The sequence below is a fragment of the Boleophthalmus pectinirostris genome, unplaced genomic scaffold, assembly GCF_026225935.1.
Source record: "Boleophthalmus pectinirostris isolate CB_2022bp ecotype Guang Dong unplaced genomic scaffold, ASM2622593v1 HiC_scaffold_15, whole genome shotgun sequence".
In the NCBI taxonomy this organism is placed as follows: domain Eukaryota; kingdom Metazoa; phylum Chordata; class Actinopteri; order Gobiiformes; family Gobiidae; genus Boleophthalmus; species Boleophthalmus pectinirostris.
Genome location: NW_026571070.1, coordinates 9,249,186 through 9,268,513, shown reverse-complemented (window position 1 = coordinate 9,268,513; position 19,328 = coordinate 9,249,186). Strand labels below are relative to the sequence as shown.

General features: G+C 38.6%; 2 protein-coding genes and 1 non-coding gene across 3 annotated transcripts; all 3 read right to left on the bottom strand.

Annotated features, from left to right (window-relative positions):
• Positions 1-1,247: 1,247 nt before the first annotated feature.
• Positions 1,248-1,321, bottom strand: trnai-aau (transfer RNA isoleucine (anticodon AAU)). The gene has a single exon. It is a non-coding gene; the product is annotated as a tRNA-Ile (tRNA).
• A 3,478-nt stretch (positions 1,322-4,799) lies between these two features.
• rpl22l1 (ribosomal protein L22-like 1) lies at positions 4,800-6,993 on the bottom strand. The gene is made up of 4 exons (XM_020922770.2): positions 6,835-6,993; positions 6,024-6,143; positions 5,498-5,619; positions 4,800-4,980 (listed from the first exon to the last, which is right to left on the bottom strand). Exons 1-4 carry the CDS (start codon positions 6,841-6,843, stop codon positions 4,836-4,838), a joined length of 396 nt encoding a protein of 131 aa, XP_020778429.1. The 5' UTR covers positions 6,844-6,993; the 3' UTR covers positions 4,800-4,835.
• An 852-nt stretch (positions 6,994-7,845) lies between these two features.
• On the bottom strand, positions 7,846-14,165 carry eif5a (eukaryotic translation initiation factor 5A). Its single transcript, XM_020922769.2, has 5 exons — positions 14,021-14,165; positions 12,266-12,453; positions 11,272-11,376; positions 10,106-10,237; positions 7,846-8,836 (listed from the first exon to the last, which is right to left on the bottom strand). The coding sequence occupies exons 1-5, from the start codon at positions 14,157-14,159 to the stop codon at positions 8,768-8,770; spliced, it is 633 nt and encodes a 210-aa protein (XP_020778428.2). The 5' UTR covers positions 14,160-14,165; the 3' UTR covers positions 7,846-8,767.
• Between the last annotated feature and the right edge of the window lie 5,163 nt (positions 14,166-19,328).

Genomic DNA, 19,328 nt, shown 5'->3' with positions numbered 1-19,328 from the left:
ATAAACACCGCAGAAAATTACCAATATTTTAATAGAAAATATAATTAAAATATTTTAGTATAAAATCAGCCGAGGGCCAGATTAAAGGTCTTGGAGGGCCGGATCTGGCCCCCGGGCCGTATGTTTGACACCCCTGACCTAGAAGAAGAAGAATTTATATTTTGTCTATATATGCAGTGAAATTGTAAATACAAACTTGCTGTTCATACGCTGCTTTTCTTTCTTGGAATTCTGTCATTGTTTAACAGGGTTTGGAATATGAGAAAATGTTGTTTTTGTTTACATCCGTCTTTTCCGCACATGCACAGTGGCTGGTAGGCAAAAAGTCAGTGGAGCCGCTCGTTTGTGTTGACAGTTGCGTTGCGTTTGTCTGTCATGAGATAACTCGTCTTATTTTGATATAGGGTTTGCATTTAATTTAATTGTTTTGACATGACTTCATCCTCTTACTCTTAAGGCAGTGAATGTTAAGGATCAAAAACGTTACTTTGAAAAGTTAAAACTCGCCGATAAGTGTTGACGATGTTGATATTGACTTGTTGATACGGACGTTTTTTGCCTATCAAAATGGCTGACGTGAGGTAATCGTATTATTATTACTAAGTACTTTTTACTTCAGCCTAAACCAGGGGTGTCCACACTTTTTTCATCAAGGGCCACATATCTAAACACAGACCAAGCAGAGGGCCGATCGAGGGCCGTAGACTGGTGCTCAATACGGAGAATAATTGAAATATGTGCATGTTTAACAGAATGAGCCATCAGTCTTTATTTATTCTAAGATCCTTAAAACCACACACTGAATATTCAGTATTAGCTTTATCAAGGTAGATTTTCAAAAAACTTGCAGTAAAAGTTATTTTTTAATTGATGTAAGGTAATTTGGGCCAAGTCACCTGGAAGCCTGATAGCCAAGAAAAATTTGTCTGAGGGCCGCATTTGGCCCACGGGCCGTAGTTTGGACATGCCTGGCCTAAACCCTTTCAGTCATGATCCATGGGGTTGTAGTTTATGTTTTGTTTTGTTTTGATGTGTTTTGTAGTGCTGCAAAACTACTGAATGCAAAACTTCTACAATTAAAAACAAAACAAAACTACTCCTCCAAAACAGAGCTGGAGTTGTGTTTTGTTTCTTTCACACACGTTTGAGTAATTGTTTATTATTAGTCTGTCTACACAAAATCTGAAAACGCTCTGTTCTACTTTGTGACGTCATTTTGTTGTAATGTTGAAGTGTCAAAACAGCGTTGGCCCGTACGGGGATCGAACCCGCGACCTTGGCGTTATTAGCACCACGCTCTAACCAACTGAGCTAACCGGCCACGTGCAGCAGCAGAGAGCGATTAGATTTCATTGGCTCTGTAACATATTATAACAATGATGGACAGTAGATGGCGCTAGATAAACAGCTATGAAGTTCCCTACAACCTAAACTAACCTTTCACTTGGAGATTTCCCCATTTCTCATTGATCACTAAACAAACAAATTAATAAATACATAAAGATTTTCTGTATTTTTAAACACTACAGTCTTATTTGTTGTTGTTTATGAGTTATTCTGAGCATATTTTGGGTAAAGCGGCTCTTCCTAAATTTAAGGAAGGTTTTAAAATGACATGTATTTTCTGTTTTGGCAGGCTTCAGCAGACAGCTCTGTGGTAACTTGTGACTGGTTGTGTAACTGTGTCTGGCTCAGAGTAACCTGACTCTGACGGATCACATTTCTCCAGATTACAACGAAATACATGTCCACACCTACTCAGTCTGTGTAGTAAAATGTTTGGGGAATATATAGACGAGTTATGCATAGGCTCAAAGGGAATTTAGAGTAGTATCAATTCAAATAAACAGAATTACAGATATAGTACTACAAGTCAGAGGGGGGGACTTGCAGGTTGTGACTTGGACTCGAGTCAGACTTGAGTCACTATTTTTAGGACTTGAGACTTGACTTGATAAAAAGGACTAAGACTTGGCACTCGACTTGGACTTGAAGGTCAATGACTTGGGACTTGAGAATCACTTTTAAATCTGAATTCTTTCTATTCTGACCGTAATGATTCACACTAAGATCTTGTCAAGACATTTAAAAAAGAAAAATAACTAAATTAATTTCTACATCCCTTATATACTCTATAAATACTCGTATATAAATATACTATGATTTTTTTTCAGTCAAATAAATCGTAAAAATCTGGTTCGGACTTGAGGTCAAACACTTGAAACTTACTTGAGACTCGCAAAACAACGACTTGGTCCCACCTCTGCTACAAGTCAATAATTTCAGAACTTTTCAGGAATTGTAAGTCTACTAATCAGGTCAGCTTTATTTGTTGTAAATTGAATCTTAAACAATGTTTTTGTGGATTATTTTGGTTTAAATTTCCTTAAAACTACAGATTTTTTTGGTCCGTTTGCTGCAGAGGTGGGACCAAGTCGTCGTTTTGCAAGTCTCAACTAAGTCTCAAGTCTTTGACGTCAAGTCCGAGTCAAGTCCCAAGTCAAATACAGGCAAGTCCAAGTCGAGTCTCGAGTCACTGACCCATAAGTCCAAGTCAAGTCCAAGTCGTCTGCTTTGAGCTTCAAGACATTTCAAGTCTTTAGGCCAAAGCACCAAATATAGCTTAGATTTTTGCAATTTATATAAATTTTAAACTAAATTATACTTAAAAAAATAAGGGTATATTTATGAGTATTTATAGAGTATGTAAGATTGTAGAAGTGCATTTTTTTCCTTTTTAAATGTCTTGACAAGATTTTAGAGTGAATCATTACTGTCGGAACAGAAATTATTCAGATTTATAAGTGCTTCAAGGCCTCAAGACCAAGTCAAGTCCCAAGTCACTGACCTTCAAGTCCAAGTTGAGTCCCAAGTCTTAGTCCATTTTATCAAGTCAAGTCTCAAGTCCTAAAAATAGTAACTCAAGTCTGACTCAAGTCAAAGTCAAGAATTGCTGTAATGTTAAATTGAGATGGACAGGAACAGGTAAAATTGAACTATCTTTGTTGTTTTGCAGTTTTTGTGGTGAGGTTGTATAAATACAGCAAGATTATCTAAAAAAAATGTTTAAGATTGTTGGACACTGACCAAAAACGTAGATTCATAAACACCCCAAAGTGTGTATTTGTTGCACTGTTATTATTGTTCGCTCTGCTGAATCACATTAGTCGTGTTTTCTCAGAGCGTCTCCTTTTTCTGCTGCTGAAGGTGCATTCCGGCGGTTCAGTTTTATCTGCTCCAGATGAACACATGGACCTCCTCCAGATCAGGCCCTGCAGCTACAGACTGGAGCTTCTGCGGTTTTCATGCGCCTGTTTTGTCTATTTGTCCGTGTCTACAGTTAATACATGTGTTAAAAATATTTCAATTGGACTTTCACTTCTGCTCAAATGCACCTGCAGCCTTATCGTGATGTTTTGGTCTTTTATAACTCACATTAGTCACTTCAGAATGGAGCACACTCGGGTTGGGATGTTTGGTTTAAAAGAAAATTGTAAAAACAGTGTGTAACATTGTGCATTCTTCGTGTCAGTCATAATCCGAGGGACATCTGACGTTGTATTTTTTTTGCTTTATAGTCACAGTTTAATGAATTTTGGCCAAACAATGACAATTTATGCTCCTCTTTACTGTTGGCAGGGAGCAGATTAGTCAAAAAACTGTGATAATCCTGGTTTAATCTTAGTTTAGTCCTGGTTTAGATCAAATTGGCCTAAACATAGGACACCTGGACACCACATTTCTTGTATAAATCTGGGACAAATTACTGATTTTTTATAAATCTGCTGGGACAGGAGACGCAAGGCTCATAACTAGAACTGTCCTGGGTAAATAGAGATGTCTGGTCATCCTATTAGAGCCTGATTAGAACCTACCCCAGAAATGAAACACGATATTTTTCTTGAGAAATAAAGTTAGGCCTATATAGGTATGAACAGTCGTTTTTAGTTTTTTTTCAATTCACACTTTTTGTCTCAAGTATTGATCAAAATCCTCCAAAACATGTGTAATGTTACAGAATTCAGTGTTACTCTGACTTATGTTTTGGTCTTTTAAAGCTCATATTAGTCACTTTAGAATTTTGGGCGTTATTTATTCACTTCGTACACTTTGTGGTTGTTGTCAGGGCAGTAGTCTGGGGGGAGTGGATAAAGGGGTCTATTGTGCCCCAGGGTTTTAGGGGCCCAAAATTGGACCTTCTTAAAATTAATTTATATTACAGAGGGCCCACGTGAGGCTCCTTGTCCCCAGGCCCACAAATTCCTGTCGACACGAGACTGCCAGTCACATATACTCATTCTGGGCAAGGTAGGTGAAGTGTCTTGCCAAAGGACATGACAAAACATCTGCATTAGAGTCACTGCTGTCTCACTGCGACACCTGGAGCAGATTTGTAATTTTGCCCGGTATTTCCAGCAGTCTCCCCGCTGTCCAGGTCTGAGTATGTCTCTGTTATGAAGTTTACCGAAGAGCTACAACTAAAGATTTATTGTGAGACTTTTGACTTTCTCCTTAACAATTTTCTGTCAATTTTTTGCACTTCTAAAGGTTTAACTCAGTTTTGAAAGCAGATTAATTTTTGTCCCGATTTAATTAAACAAAGGACTATCATTTTTAAAGATTAACCAAATAAAAGTCCATGAAATTCAGATAATTTTTTATATAAACCATCTTGAAAACACCAAAATTATAACCAGTAGCGTTCCGTCCCATTTCAGAACCATTTTGTGTGTGTCTGGTGCCCCCTGCTGGCCTCCTGTGACACTAGTGCAAACTGACATGACAGGACATGACACAACTTGATTTTCTTGTTTATTTTATTGCTCGATTCTGTTTCACTCGTCAGCCTCGGACTCGTCGTCGTCTTGGCTGATCTGGAAGTATCGGAGCTCGTACGTCTCTTTGTCTGAGGCCACCACGCGCAGCCAGTCACGCAGGTTATTCTTTTTCAGGTACTTTTTCGTTAGATACTTCAGGTACCTGCAATAAAAAAAAAATGAAAAAACGCAATTAGAACACATAAAAAAATCCAGCATTTAAGAACCAGGGCCATTCAATTTAATCTCTTAAATCAATTGTATTAATCAAAAACATAGAGAGGAGACGATTATATTTTTAAGACATGCGCAGTCGTGTTTTCTACAATTTCTACAATTAAAGATATGTGAAAATAAGAATATGACTGTATTTGATCAACTTTTATTCTCTTAATTTCAAGGGAACAGCTCTGGTCTTTAGTAGAGTATGTTTGATTTGGATATTTTTCATCCACAGCTGTTGGTGAGTATTTGCTGGGTTCATATATGAGAGGGTTAATGTTTACATCTTAATATTCTTTAAAAGGTGCACTTTGCAGCTTTACTGGTGGAAGTTCAATCACCTGCTTGTCTCTAAAAAAGTTATTTTACTGAAGTAGGTGGTGGACATCTCACCAGAAAAGTGCACCTTTAATTTCCCCCAATATTTTTATGATTTTCAGTCTCTCTTGACACTTCACCTTTTAGAAAACTGCTTCTCAGACGTGACGTTGATCTTGTTCTTCATGCGCCCGACCTGGACTACATTTCCCAGGTTCCCCGTCTTTCCATTGACCTTGATCCTCTCTTTGAGGAAGGTTTCCTATTGGACAGAGCACAGTGACCACTAGGGAAGAGAACCCTAGTACAGGAGCTAGGGAAGGGCACCCTAGTCCGACACAGAATTAGACACATGCACGAAAATCACTTCACATGTGCAGTTCTTTAATATGTTTGATAACCAGGGTTTAACAATACTTATAAGTTAGGTTTTGTAGTTTGTGTATATGTAAACTAATTTACTTTTGTGGTTATTATCAGCTACAGTAATAAATTTGGTTTCCATACCAGATAAATATATTCTTTTTTGTTAGGAGTGTGGATGCTCTCACGTTTATGTAAAAGTACAAAGTCTACAAAAGTACATATTAATAAATGTCAAGCCCTGATTACGATATAAACCAATTTACAATCATTTAAGAAACACGAAATACTATAAATACTTACAAAGTTGGAGGAGTCGAGGATGCCGTCTTCCACTGGATGCGTCAGGTCCAGGGTGAACTTCCACATGGCGCCCTTTTTGGACCTTTTGCCGACTGCTGGCTTCTTCTTTAGTGTCTTAATCTGAGAAATTAATTTTAAAAAATCAATTTCCGATTTAATTCAGTAATTCTTGACATTTCACCAAAAAATAAATAAATAAAAAAATAAAATAAAAAAAAAAGGAAAAAATAAATAAAAACTGCACCCTTTTTGGACCTTTTGCTGACGATTGGCATTTTTTTTGTCTTAGTTTGAGAAATTAATTAAAAAGTCAATTTCCGATTTAATTCAGTGATTGACATTTCACACACACAAAAAAAATAATCCGATTTAATTTAGTAATTCTTGACAAAAAAATTTTAAAGAGATTAAAAAAAAAAGAAATCCGATTTAATTCAGTAATTCTTCACCAAAAAAAAAAAAAAAAAAAAAAAAAAAAAAAAAATCCATTCCAACTACTATCACGATCACTCTGTTTTAATATTAGAAAATCCTACATACACTTAAAAAAAAAATCTACCCTTAATACATTTTATAAAGCCTAAATAAATTTTGAATGAATGGGACACGTGTTACACATGTTAAGATTTCATGCTAATGCTAACTAGGCTAACTTTCCGGTTTTCCTTGCATTCTAAATATTTATTCTCACTATATCCACATCTAATCACTTGTAATTCGTCTTGCTATTTCAAACTACACGTAAAAGATGACATATTTGCAGTTTAAACAACGTTATTTGCACGTTTTATCGACGAGCGTAAAACCTTACCGGTGCCATGTTGCGCGCAGGAAGGAGAAAGAGGCCGTCAGGAAGTGACGCAAGCGCGTAATTGGCACGGAATTGGCACCGCCTTATCCATATTTGGTAAGGCGAGGACAGAAATAGTTTTGACACTTTTATGACTATTAATTGCGCACTTAAGCGGGACGATGCACGACGCGCCGCTCGAATTTATTGTGTTTTTGCGCCGATTTTGACGCGCGCACCTTTTTACGCACTACCTGGGTTTAACGACGTGCGCCTTTTAACATCTGTCAATGGGTGTAATGAGTCCAAAGGGCAGCGAAAAACCAAACAACACCCTGATAATAAACTTGCTGATCCTGGTTAACCATTGACCGAGCGCGTAAAAACACGAATTGGCGCTTTAAGCCTCCGTTTAGTCGCATTCCTCGGTGCGTCATCCTACCTAACCCATTCACGACTCCGGTTTCTTTCCATTGTGACTGCGGCCGGCGGGGGCTGTTCCTGCGCAGTTATGATTCATACTGGGCATCACCGGTAGAAGTATTTGGCTTGGGTGTGTCCTTAAAAATGTTGCAAGTGAGATTTTCCGTAGAATTAGCAGGCTACCGCAAAGATCCGACTGTGTTTTAAATGTCAACTCTGCAACTTGAGTCAGACAACATGGTTCAACGCGTGTAATTTTCTGATTTTAGTAGATTTGGGTTGAGGTTTTCTACTTTTTGCACAATTACATGAATCTATACTTTGCAATAAACCAGAACAGGCTAATCCAATTACCCAAAATCTTCCATTTAATTTAGAATTTCACATTTTGGTCCCAGTTTTCAAGCTTTAGTTATAAAAACAAACCCCAAACAAAGGCTACTATTGCATTTACTCATACTTCACAATGCTCAGATGTGGGTAAATCAAACTACATAGGCATTACAATTTTAATTTCCCATATAATCGTTAAAGCATTAAGTATATTCCATGTCACCTTAGACTGTACAATGTTGAGAAACGTAATTAACAAAAGCCAGACAAGACATATTTTGCAGTTTTTGTCCATTTGTTTAACATTTTATTTTGCCATCTCCAGTCAGGTGACAAAGGCCTCGAGTGAACAAAAAGTTTGCAACTCTACCACCCTCCCGTCCCGATTGAGTCCCTTCAGAACATAAAAAGCAAAATTTTCATTACACACCTCACTGCAAACCACCCCCTACATTACAGGAGGCCCACGCCAATCCTCACTCACACCTCAAAAAAAATGCAACACTATTTTGTATTTTTTTGTTTTGGGAAAAAATCGAGATTTGAACCCAGTTGTATAGACAAGAGATCGGCATCACCAAAGTAGTTTGTTCTATATTTTAAGGGTTAAGATTGATATATTTAGAGCTTTTAAACATGCTGGGGTGGGACCTCAAGTGCTCCAAGCCAATCTGCAATCTAACGCCTTTGAGCTGGAAGCAAAAATGGCTGCTAATTTTACCTACCAGGAAGTAACTCTCTTAATTGTTGCTTTTAAAACAACTCAAAATTCCCCCTCCCCCTCCCCCAATCTAAAAGGCTGCTTTAGTCAGTCATCTAAAGAATATAAAAAATAATCATACAAAAGCTGAATCCCGGTGGTGGTTAACAATCAGGAATGTGAATGAGACACTTTTGAGATAGCAAAAAACAAAGCAGGAATGAGCGAAATGGGTATTTTTTTTTGAAGTCGTTTTATATAAAGTTACCAACATAACCTTATAGTGATGGGTCAGAGGACTACACAGCAAGCTGCAGTGGAAAACGAAATGAGAACAGGGAGAAAAAGAAAAGCATTGATGAGTTGATAAACCACAGAACGTATTGAGGTTCCTTGAAGGCCGGCGCTTTGGTGACTGAACCAATGAGAATGCAGACTGGTCGTGGGTGGTGCTCGTTGCCACGGCAGCAGAAACACGTCTTCGTACGAGCTGCCGTCTTATTTGCCGCTTGCCATCACCTTTGTGGCGATAGCGCACTCCTCCCCCATGGCACAGATCACAGTGACCTACGAGAAGATTATTAAAAATGTATCATTTCAAAAAGCTACTGTGTCCAAGTAATTTCTTTTATGATCAAAAAAAGTTCATCCAAGTCTAAAAAAGCTTCGGCAAATACTGGCGCTAAATACCGGGTTCCATATATTAGTACATTTTCTAATATAGGTTAAATTGAGCTTTTATACCGTGTTTTTTTAATAAGTTTAGTTGTTTTTAATGTTAACTTTATATATTTAGCACTTTGGAAACTAGTTTATAAAAATGTGCCATAGAAACAAAGTGAAATTTGGAATATATTGGGTCTATTTTTTTCTATGAAGCTAAAGAGGAGAATAATCATACAAAGGACAAAAATGCGAGTCAATTTGTAAATTTAACTACCATCTTTGCCATACATTTTCGATTAGTTCTGGTTCGTTAATCTGCAAACTCCAAATGGATCAGTCACGTCGATGAAAGTGCGTGTGACGTTATGTTTTGTCATAGAGTTTGAAAAAGGTGTCCAAATTCAGGGGTTAAAACTACTCGAGTTGGTAGTTTGTTCCATTCTGGGGTTGACGTTTTTGTCACATTGATCACATTGTTTAAAAGGTCCTATCCCAGATCTAATAATTCATACGAGTACGGTGGTCAAATGGAGTGATAACCAATCTCAAAAGTCTCAGGAAGTACATCTTGACTACATTAAGTCCAACTAATTTATATTAAAAAAAGAAGGAACATTGTGAGAAACTAGACAAAAGAGCTCAATCAAATTAATTTTCTTCACTATTTGGGGAGGTTTTACTTGTATTGGACTGCTTTCTTGACAATGAATGAACAATTTACAACAATGAATGAATTTAAAGTAGCTACTGAGACAAATTTACCCATTTCTATTCACGTTTAACCTAATTTAAGTTTTAAATCGTGAAGATAATGGCACTATACATTTAGAGATGTTTAACGCATGCTAGGAATAATTCTACAAACAGATTATAGGTCTGGTTTATTATGAGTATGAGTTGCTTAATTGAGTTGACCAATTAAAAACAACGATAATCTGTATGTGCCATAAAAGTCCAACCATCAATAAATATCTAAAATGGTTATAAATGGCCAAGTTTTGTTTAAAAGTTGAATTAAGCTTCAAATTTAATGACCATTTCAGTCAATCTCTGGCCCAAAACAGCTGATTCTGGGCGATTTATAATTTATCCAGGCTTGGGACCAGCACCAGCACACCCTGATTGGATAACATTTAACAAAAAAAGAAAAAAGAAATTAAAGATAATTACCATGAACTCTTCTCCGTTGGCAAACTTTGACTCGATTTCTTTTCCGATCTCGTTGTCAGGGACACGCAGGTCCTCTCTGATGTCGCCGTTGTCATTCATCAGAGACATGTAGCCATCGTTGATGTTCACAACCTGGAAAAAAATGAGGAATTATCTTCATCAGAACATCTTCAAAGAATCTTTAAGCATCCATTTGTAAAAAGGTACTGAGCCTTACTGACAATCCCACACAAAACACTCTGGAATATTAAGAGTTTCTGGCCCTGAAGGTCATTTTATTCATTTTTAACTGGCTCTCATTATGAATTTATTACTACAAGTTTATATATTTTTTTGCCCTTTATTGTTGTATTGTAACGTGTGAGCGCTACTGTGTCCGAGTAATTTCCCTTGTGGATTCAATAACGAAGTCCAGTCTAAACAAGCTGATATAACGAATGTACAAAAACCAAATATAGCAGTAGAAGATGCATGAAGTTTTAAATTAAATGATAAAAACAAGGCTGCAGACTTTTAAACAAGACGTGTCTGGTTTAAAGGCAATCTGACAGCGTCACAAACCCAGGTGAAAAAACGTCTGGAGGATTAGTCGAGGCAGAGTGAAAGAAAGATCCAGGTATGTCTAATTAGGGCCCACCATAAAAGGCCTGCGTTTTACATAATTTAACACCAATTTGCATCTTTTACGGCATGTTCACTGGATTTCAATCTTTAACTAAGGGGAGGGACCATAAAGCTCTGGATCAAACGTTATAAACTTCTTCTAAACGCATGCCTAATCCCCATTGTCTAAGTAGTTTCAACAGGAAATAAGTTGAATTCTGTTGACTAAGAATTCAGTTTTCTTTTTTTACTAAACACATGTCCCACAGCAATGGATTAACCAAAATAGAAAGGAAAACTAAAGCTCTAGCAGCAGAACTATCCAATAAATTGCTGGGGTCACTATTGTTTAATACATCTAACACTATATTGACAATACTTCAGAATGAACTGCATGCTACTGTTTATATAATATTTCCATTTTTTTAAACTTTGCTCAGAGTTTGGGATAGTACAAACAACATTAGTCATTTGATACCATGTTTTATGTAAGGAAATTCACTTTAAAAGATCTTAGACTGTCTCTTATCTAATTTCTGTGTTGTTAGTGAATGTTCTGGTACCTGATAATCATTCCTCTTGATGTTGGGGACGTCCATGTTGTGGGTGGAGGGGCACATATCTTCATACTTCTTGTTGGTGAAGATGTCAATACCAACCAAGTTCACCTGGAGGAGCAGCAAAACAAGTTTAGTTTAATTACGGAGAAGAACAATGGGGTGCAAACCTAAATTACAACTCAAAAGGCTGAATTTTAACATGTGTTTGGCGTCATTTTGCTCCTGTGAGAGTAACAAATCACTGCTCAGTGCTTACAATGCTGAAATTTAAAAGTAGTTGATTGCTGAAGTTATAATACAAGAGTCTATTGCACACATCTCTACTAAAAAAGCGCATCTGAATGGACTGTTTTAAATTAAAGCTCTCCCTCTGTACCAATAATGTATCACAGCAGGTCACTAAACAGACTCAAGTTAAGAGCCCCGGTGGAGATCATTTGCTGCGCGCGTTCAGATCGTAAATGGGCCTCGCAGTGGATCTGACTGAAGTTACAAAACAATGGCTTTCTGCAGCAAAACAAAGTGTTCAAAGTACAGCACAGTGACTCCTGATGCCAATAGATAAGGAGAGTTTCCTTCTTTTTTTTTTTTAAACCTGAAACACTAATTAAAAAAAGGTGGATTATGCAATGTTGCTCAAAGAGGGCCCAACATGTGATTTGTCTACAAAGAGATTTTATTTTCTGGCCTGGAATGCTTCTCAGTGTGGCTTTAAACTAATCTTTTACCATTAACAACTTCAGAAAGAATGTAAAAGGCAGCATGACTTCCACAGAGACAAGCAGGAGCCACCACCGGGCTAAGTTACACGTCAGGTCTGTGGAGAAGTGCCCCTGCTCATAGTAAACGTGCATTTTTTGAGCAATGAAACACCCAAAATTTAACACACATACAGTGCAACGTGGGAAATAGCAGGCGAGGCTATAGCTCCACAGTAGCGTGCCCCCACTTTAAATGTTAGTGTGAAATGTCGGTGAAACTTTAGTGTTAATTGTACCTTAGCATGCCCGTGCTTGCCGGTCTTGGAGGTGGACATCTCCACGATTTTGCAGGGACGTCCCTTGAGCACCACGAAGCCGTTCTTGCGCAGAGCGGAGCATTGCATGGGGTAAGTGGCAGAGGCGCCGGACTCTCCAGTGGTGAAGTCAAGATCGGGGTCTGCCATGGTGCGTTTGGTCTTAGGCGCTGAGAGAGACGAGAGGTGAAAGAGGAAAGATTATAGGACATGTATTCTTAAAAAATACAAGACACCCAATCATAAAAAGAAAGACACTGGACATCCAAGTGTTAAAATGAAGAGCAAGCAGCATAAAATCAATCAACGTGGCCTTCTGAAACTAATCTAATAAAGGAAAAGTTCAGGTTTACTTCATTAAAGCAACTGGTTGAAACTGTACATATTTGAACCAAAAATAAAGACCTGCTTTCACTGAAAAAAGTTTGTTGAAAATGTGAATCATGAGCAACTAAGTTCTAATATGGTTTTAATACATAGAAGGCAATTTGTAGAAATTCTAGTATGAACCAAAAATCATGTGATCAAAAGGAATTTTGTTTTTTTTTCATCATAGCAGTAGATGTAAATTACAAAGGTGCATTTATGCACACGCAAATGTGGTTATTTCCATATTAACATGCTACCATTGCAGTTAAAAAGCAGAGCGCTCAGACATGGGTCATCTGGCTGTGAGCTACAGGAGCATGGTCAGATGAGCTCGAGTACTAACTGTCCTAATGTGATTTTAGCTGGGGCCAGTCCTAAACTCTAAATATATCGCGAGATTCGGGGTTTAATGAGAAAATTCCCATTTTAAACTTGAAATCTGTGAGCTAATTTAGTTAGTGTAACCCAATCTGTCAGCATACACCATGACTACAGCGAAAACGTGGAAGTGAGGCGGCTATGGCTAAACACGAGGCTGCGCAAGGCTGCGATTCTCGACCGTCTGTGCGTAAAGACAGACAACTTTAACAACTTCACGACCCGATTAAAGTGGGATTTCATTGACGCATTGGTTAAAATGTTTGTACCAGTGACCAAAGACCACTTCTGATCCAAATTTGAGCGGTGAAAAAGGCAGACAGCGGAGTCGTCTGATAAGGGAGCGCTGAAAGGAGTTGGCCGAAATTTGCGCAGCAAAGTGCCAAATAACGGGACATAGAGGCTAACAATAACCACACATGCTCCTGGGCTAACGCACACACGCAGATCTGGAGGAGTATCACTAAAAGAACAAGCGACTAAACATGTTTACACTTTCTATATCGGACAAGAGCCGCTGTCAATGAAAAGACGCGTTTCTTTATCAAATGGAATCGGGGTTTGTGCGCTAATTTAGCTTGTGGCAGGTACCTCACTGCGGCTCATTCACTTTGTCTGGCCTCATTGAATTAACAGGACTGTTCAGAAGTTATAATATTACAGGATTAGGAGGGTCAACGCTGAAGAGGAGATATTACGGATGGTATGAGCGGTGAAAGTGCAGCTTTTGTTGGAGCGAGCTCAGTGACAAGCCGCTTCCCTGAGCGCGTCGCCAAAGGCCGCATGCCGCTTTCAATCCGCCTGACTCGGCACCACAGCTCCCACACCCAGCCCCGCTATCTCCCCGGGCCGTAAACAGCGACCTACAGAGCCCCTCCGCCTGCTACACGGCCTATGTACATGTCCCCGAACCGGTTTTGAAGCACCTAAATACCTTTAAGAGAAGAGTTTTTCCCCCCGAGGCAGAAACACGCGCCATGCCACACTTACCTTCCAAGAAAAAGAGGACCGAGAGTGCGCATGTGCGGCCAACTTCACTGCAGCATCCGTACAGGAAGCAGCGAGGGAGCGGGTTTATGTGCTTCCGGTGGGAGCTGGCAGAAAGGGATGCCAGGTCCTGGGCAAACATGGCAACCCGCCTCACCAGCACTTTTATATTTACTAAAAATAACCAGCGACACACGGGCACTGTTGGGAAGGTTACTTTTAAAATGTATTCCCCTACAGATTACAGATTACATACCCCAAAATGTAGTTTGTAACATAATCCATTAAATTACTTAAAGTGAGTAATGTAATCTGAATACTTTGGATTACTTGATTTGCTGTAGAGAAGCAAAGACGAGGATATCGTAACATAAGATGTTTTGTCTGCTAAAAGACAATAAAAAGCCCAGACTTTAGTTAATCAAATTAAAAAATATTATTGATAGAAGAGGAGGAGGAGACATGGTCCGCACAGCATGGTTTAGTCCTGTTAAATCCTGTTAAATCCTGTTTTAGTCCTGCTTTAGTCCGTCTTTTAGTCCTGGTTTTACTCCTGGTTTAGTCCTGGTTTAAACCTGCTTTAGTGTCCAGCAATGAGTGGAATTACGTAAAAAAAAAAAAGAAAAGAAAAAAAAGGGATTTAGCCCAAAATGTGAAAACATTTACTTTAGGGGTGATACAGAAGCAAAATATGCATTTCTGTTTTGTCATTTACTTTTATGTTTGTGGTATTTACCCATAATTATAGCTACATTGCAAAGACTCAATATATTGTTTGGACATTTGTTTATACAGTATTTTCCACACTATTGGGCGCGCTCAAAAGCCCCCAACCTCATCAAAAAACGACTGTGCGCCCCACAATCCAGATCGCCCTATACACGAATACGCACCAGTCATAGCGCACGCAAACACGCACGGAGCAGACAGCTTTCTAACTTTCAGCTAAACCCTGACAAGACTGAAGTCATAGTGTTTGGTCCACAGAAACAAAGAGACTGTCAGTGGTCACCTCCAGTCTCTCTCTCTAAAACCTTCAAATCAGGCAAGAAATCTCGGGGTAATAATGGACTCAGACTTGAACTTTAACAGCCACATCAAATCAATAACATCTGCAGCCTTTTACCATCTAAAAACCCATTGCAAAAATCTAAGGTTTACTGTCTAAAGTGAGATTTTTGACACTGTGAGATTTTTGACCCTTTTTGAGCCGATTTTTCACTCGTGCGACTGTTTTGGGGATCGGGCCGAGCTTTGGGTTCATCGTGTGTCGTGCTTCGTGCAGTTTACATGGGGTAAAGAAAACCGATTAATACCTCACGACCAGCTCCCGATCGGCATTCGTAGGTCGCAAGAAAATCAAAAACAAGAAATCCAGTCGCATCTCGTGAGGGTTTCTCTCTGCTGAAGTCGTTCCACGAGCTGATTTGCCAGAATCTGTCAGACTGAGCATGTGCGGACACAGAAGTGGAAGCAGGATATGAGGTTGTGGAGGACGATGGCGCCGGCGAGTGTTTTGGACACAGGACATTAGGGGTGTGCAAAAATATCGGAATATCGATATATCGTATCGTTTAATGTGATGATACAGTATCGATATCGTGGGCTACTGTATCGATATATCACCAAGAGTATTTTTAGGTGTGTTTTACTAAATTATTTTGTTACAGAGCTACAGTTTTGTTGATTGTGGAGTGAAAGGAAACTCATTTATGCGACACATTTGACATTTTGACACTGTTTTGATGATTAAAATGTTTGTGTTTCATATGAATTTTGCACAAGAAGTGGTTTAACAAAGACTTTTAGTATCACAGCCATGATTTAGCCTTTATTTTTTATTGAACTGTATCGAATCGATTTGAAATATATCATATTGAATCGAAAGTGCACTGTATCGAGATATGTATTGTATCGTGGTCTATGTATCGAGGTATGTATCGTATTGGCAACTTCTTAATGATACCCAGCCCTACAGGACATGGAGGCGCAGCTAATCTAGCAACACAGAAGTTTGGTGAAAAACTTGATGCTACTTACCTCCTGTTCCCTCTGAAAAACTGACAACCCGTACTGCCCACGTTTGCCCACGTCTGCCCAGACATTTCTTTGACCAGATTCGTCTCCTCTTCTTTTTGGGCTTGTCTTTGGGCTTGGGGACCATTTTATGATTTTATGTGCACCTTATAACCCAGAGCGCCTAATAGTGCAGAAAATACAGTAATATTGGCTCAAATTTTAATCAAACAGTCACGACCATCTTAATTTTCAACCAATTTATTATATTGTTCCAGAAATGTTTTGTTGTTTTTGTTGTTCTGTCACAGGAGAAAAAGAGACGTTCGATTGTTGCCTCCTCTTGAGAGCAAAAGACACAAGGCTCCACCTCAAAACTAAATTTATTTGTATAGAGGCTTTGCACCTTCACGTGTCCCCCATGGCAATGGTACCTACGCCGCCATGACACCGGGCATGTCATTGACTTCAGAAGCATCGGAGAAACATGGACAGGTTTTGTTGTGTTGTTCTTGACGCTCTGAACGAGATAAAATGAATCGTTTCTTCACTGTTACTCTGGAAATTACTCATCAGGAGCTCAAAAAAGGGAATTATCGAAAAAGAGAGATTTCCAGTGGTATCATCAAGACACCTGAAGTTTCATCAAGGTATTTGCTATTTAAACTGTTTCATAGGTTATTTAATGAAAGAAGCACATTTACTGAACTAAAATTTCATTAATTTATCCAGGAAAACCCGCACTAGTTTACGATTCAACGAACCCACACTGAGCCAAACCTCGAAAGAATCGGCCATGAAAAGATCCTCGCAAACGTTAGAAAGATCCGCTCGCAAAAAGCGATTAATTCTAGAAGACATAGTTGTGGATAAGCAAGACAATGAAGAAAACATCGGTCCTACGACGAGTGACATGTTTATATGTGCGTTGGAAGATACAGTTTCTGCTGCCGCTCACACTGCAAACGTTTTCTTTTTACATTTTAGTTCAGTAAATGTGCTTCTCTCATTAAATAAACAATGAAACAATTTAAATAGCAAATACCTTGATGAAAGTGACGTGAGTGTGTCTTGATGGTCCTGAACGACATTTACAGTGAAATAAAACGTCCACTAAGCAAATCAAGCCCAATTCTAACTCTGGGCAAATTGCCAAGGAGAAAAGGTGTTTATAATTTATGAATCGGCCAGGTCACTATTAAAAAATAAAAAGGAGTGCAGAGAAGAGCTGCAACACAATTCAGCCTCTTGCCTCCTTGTCTCCTCGGTTTCTCACTTTAACTTTTAACACTTTTTCTCAATTTACATTAATGGCAGAATTAAGGAGACACGTGAACAGAAGTGGCATGCGGCCCAGATTATATTGTAATGAGGTTAAAGTGGTTTCCAAAGCAGTGATTAGATGATTAGACGTTAGACAGGCTATAATAAAACAATTTAAATTACGTTTAATCAGCTGTCTGTGTTTTTTATATAAATTAAAAGAACTACATTTTAAATTAATACTCCACAAATCAGATTTTTTGAAGGTTTGAAGGTGAAACTTTAAACAACTGAAGTCACAAAAGTTAAAAAGTAAAGAAATAAAAGAAAAATTTGATGTAAAACTGTGATCTGTGCCTAAATATCTCTATCGAATTTGTAAATAATGTGATTTTTTTGTTGTTGTTAATTTTCATATTTATTTAAGTCCAAAACCCCAAATAAAAACATGTTTAGTAAAATGTACAAATGTGTATTAAAGTGATATTATGAAACTTTCTGAATTTGGAAAGTCAGCGGCTTGATTCCATGGAAATAGGAAGTTAAAACCACACTACGGAACATTCTCCATGGCGATAGATATGTTTAATGTCATACTGTGGAATATTATAGCCAAATGAACAATATTTCCATGAAAACAGACCAAATAAGAGTCAGGTTTGTGGAGATGCAAGAACACGTTTTTTGATGTTTTAGTGCAAAAAAAAAAAAGACATCCATAATGAAAATGTTGTTTATTTTCATGTTTTCTGCAAATAAAAGTTACATACTGTGGCTTTAATACATAAAATGTTTATAACTTTCACTAAAAACAGTTAATTGATCATTTTGTGCACCTATTTCAGTAACTCTAGACTGAATTATTGTCACATTAAAGGTGCACTGTGTCAATTTTTGGTTGGAGGTTTCTGTGTTTCTATGGATACGTCATTGCTCTGCCTGGAATGTTCCACAGTGTGACATTAAACAGTACTAGCTTACATTTATTCAATTACAGGTGGTTTTATAGTTCAAAAATCTGTGTATCATTTGTTAATTTATTTTTCAATATAAAACCAAAAATAAGAAAATGAAAAAACAACAATTTTTTTTCATTATTTGTCTCCAAAACCAAAATGAAAAAAAAAAAAAACAGATAATGATTTGTTCTATCAGTTTTTGATTTTGTGTTTAAATGAAAAATGGAAAAAAACAGACAACGGTCGTTTCGGTGACTTAAACTGTGATACTGGACTGAACCAGGACTAAACTAGGACTAAACCAGGACTAAAACAGGTCTGGGACTAGACTGGACACAGACCGGGACTGAGACCAGGACTTAGATCAGGACTAGACCAGAACAGAGAGCAGGACTAAGACCGGGACCAGACCAGAACTGAGACCAGGACTAAGACCGGGAACAGGACCACGTCTGAGACCGGGACTGAGATCGGGACCAGACCGGGACTGAGACCAGGACTGAAGCCGGGACCAGACCAGGACAAGACTGACCGTGATTGAGACCAGGACTGAGACTGGGACCAGACCGGGACTGAGACCAGGACTGAGGCCGGGACTGAGACCGGGACTGAGACCGTGATTGAGACCAGGACTGAGACCAGGACTGAGGCCAGGACTGAGACCGGGAACAGGACCAGGACTGAGACCGAGACTGAGACAGAGAACAGGACCAGGACTGAGACTATAGGAACAGGACCAGGACTGAGACCGGGACTGAGATTGGGACCAGACCGGGACTGAGATCAGGACTGAAACCGGGACCAGACCAGGACCAGACTGTGATTGAGACTGGGACCAGACCTAGACCAGACCGGGACTGAGACTGGGACCAGACCAGGACTGAGATCGGGAAAAGACCAGGACCTAAAATGGTTTAGTCCTGATTTAGACCTGGTTTAGACCATTATCCATTTTTTTCCCATTATTCATTTAAACACAAAATCGAAAACTGAAAAAAGAAATCATTATCTGTTTTTTCATTTTGTTTTTGGAGACAAAAATAGTTGTTTATTTGTTTTCTTATTTTTGGTTT

Coding starts and splice junctions, on each gene's coding strand:
- rpl22l1 (XM_020922770.2), bottom strand. Junction 5,620..6,023: donor TCCTCGACTCCTCCAACTTT/GTAAGTATTTAT, acceptor TCTGTCCAATAG/GAAACCTTCCTCAAAGAGAG. Junction 4,981..5,497: donor GAGAAGCAGTTTTCTAAAAG/GTGAAGTGTCAA, acceptor TTTTTATTGCAG/GTACCTGAAGTATCTAACGA.
- eif5a (XM_020922769.2), bottom strand. CDS start 14,159: ATGTTTGCCCAGGACCTGGCATCCCTTTCTGCCAGCTCCCACCGGAAG. Junction 10,238..11,271: donor TCAAGAGGAATGATTATCAG/GTACCAGAACAT, acceptor ATTTTTTTCCAG/GTTGTGAACATCAACGATGG. Junction 8,837..10,105: donor CCAACGGAGAAGAGTTCATG/GTAATTATCTTT, acceptor ATCTTCTCGTAG/GTCACTGTGATCTGTGCCAT.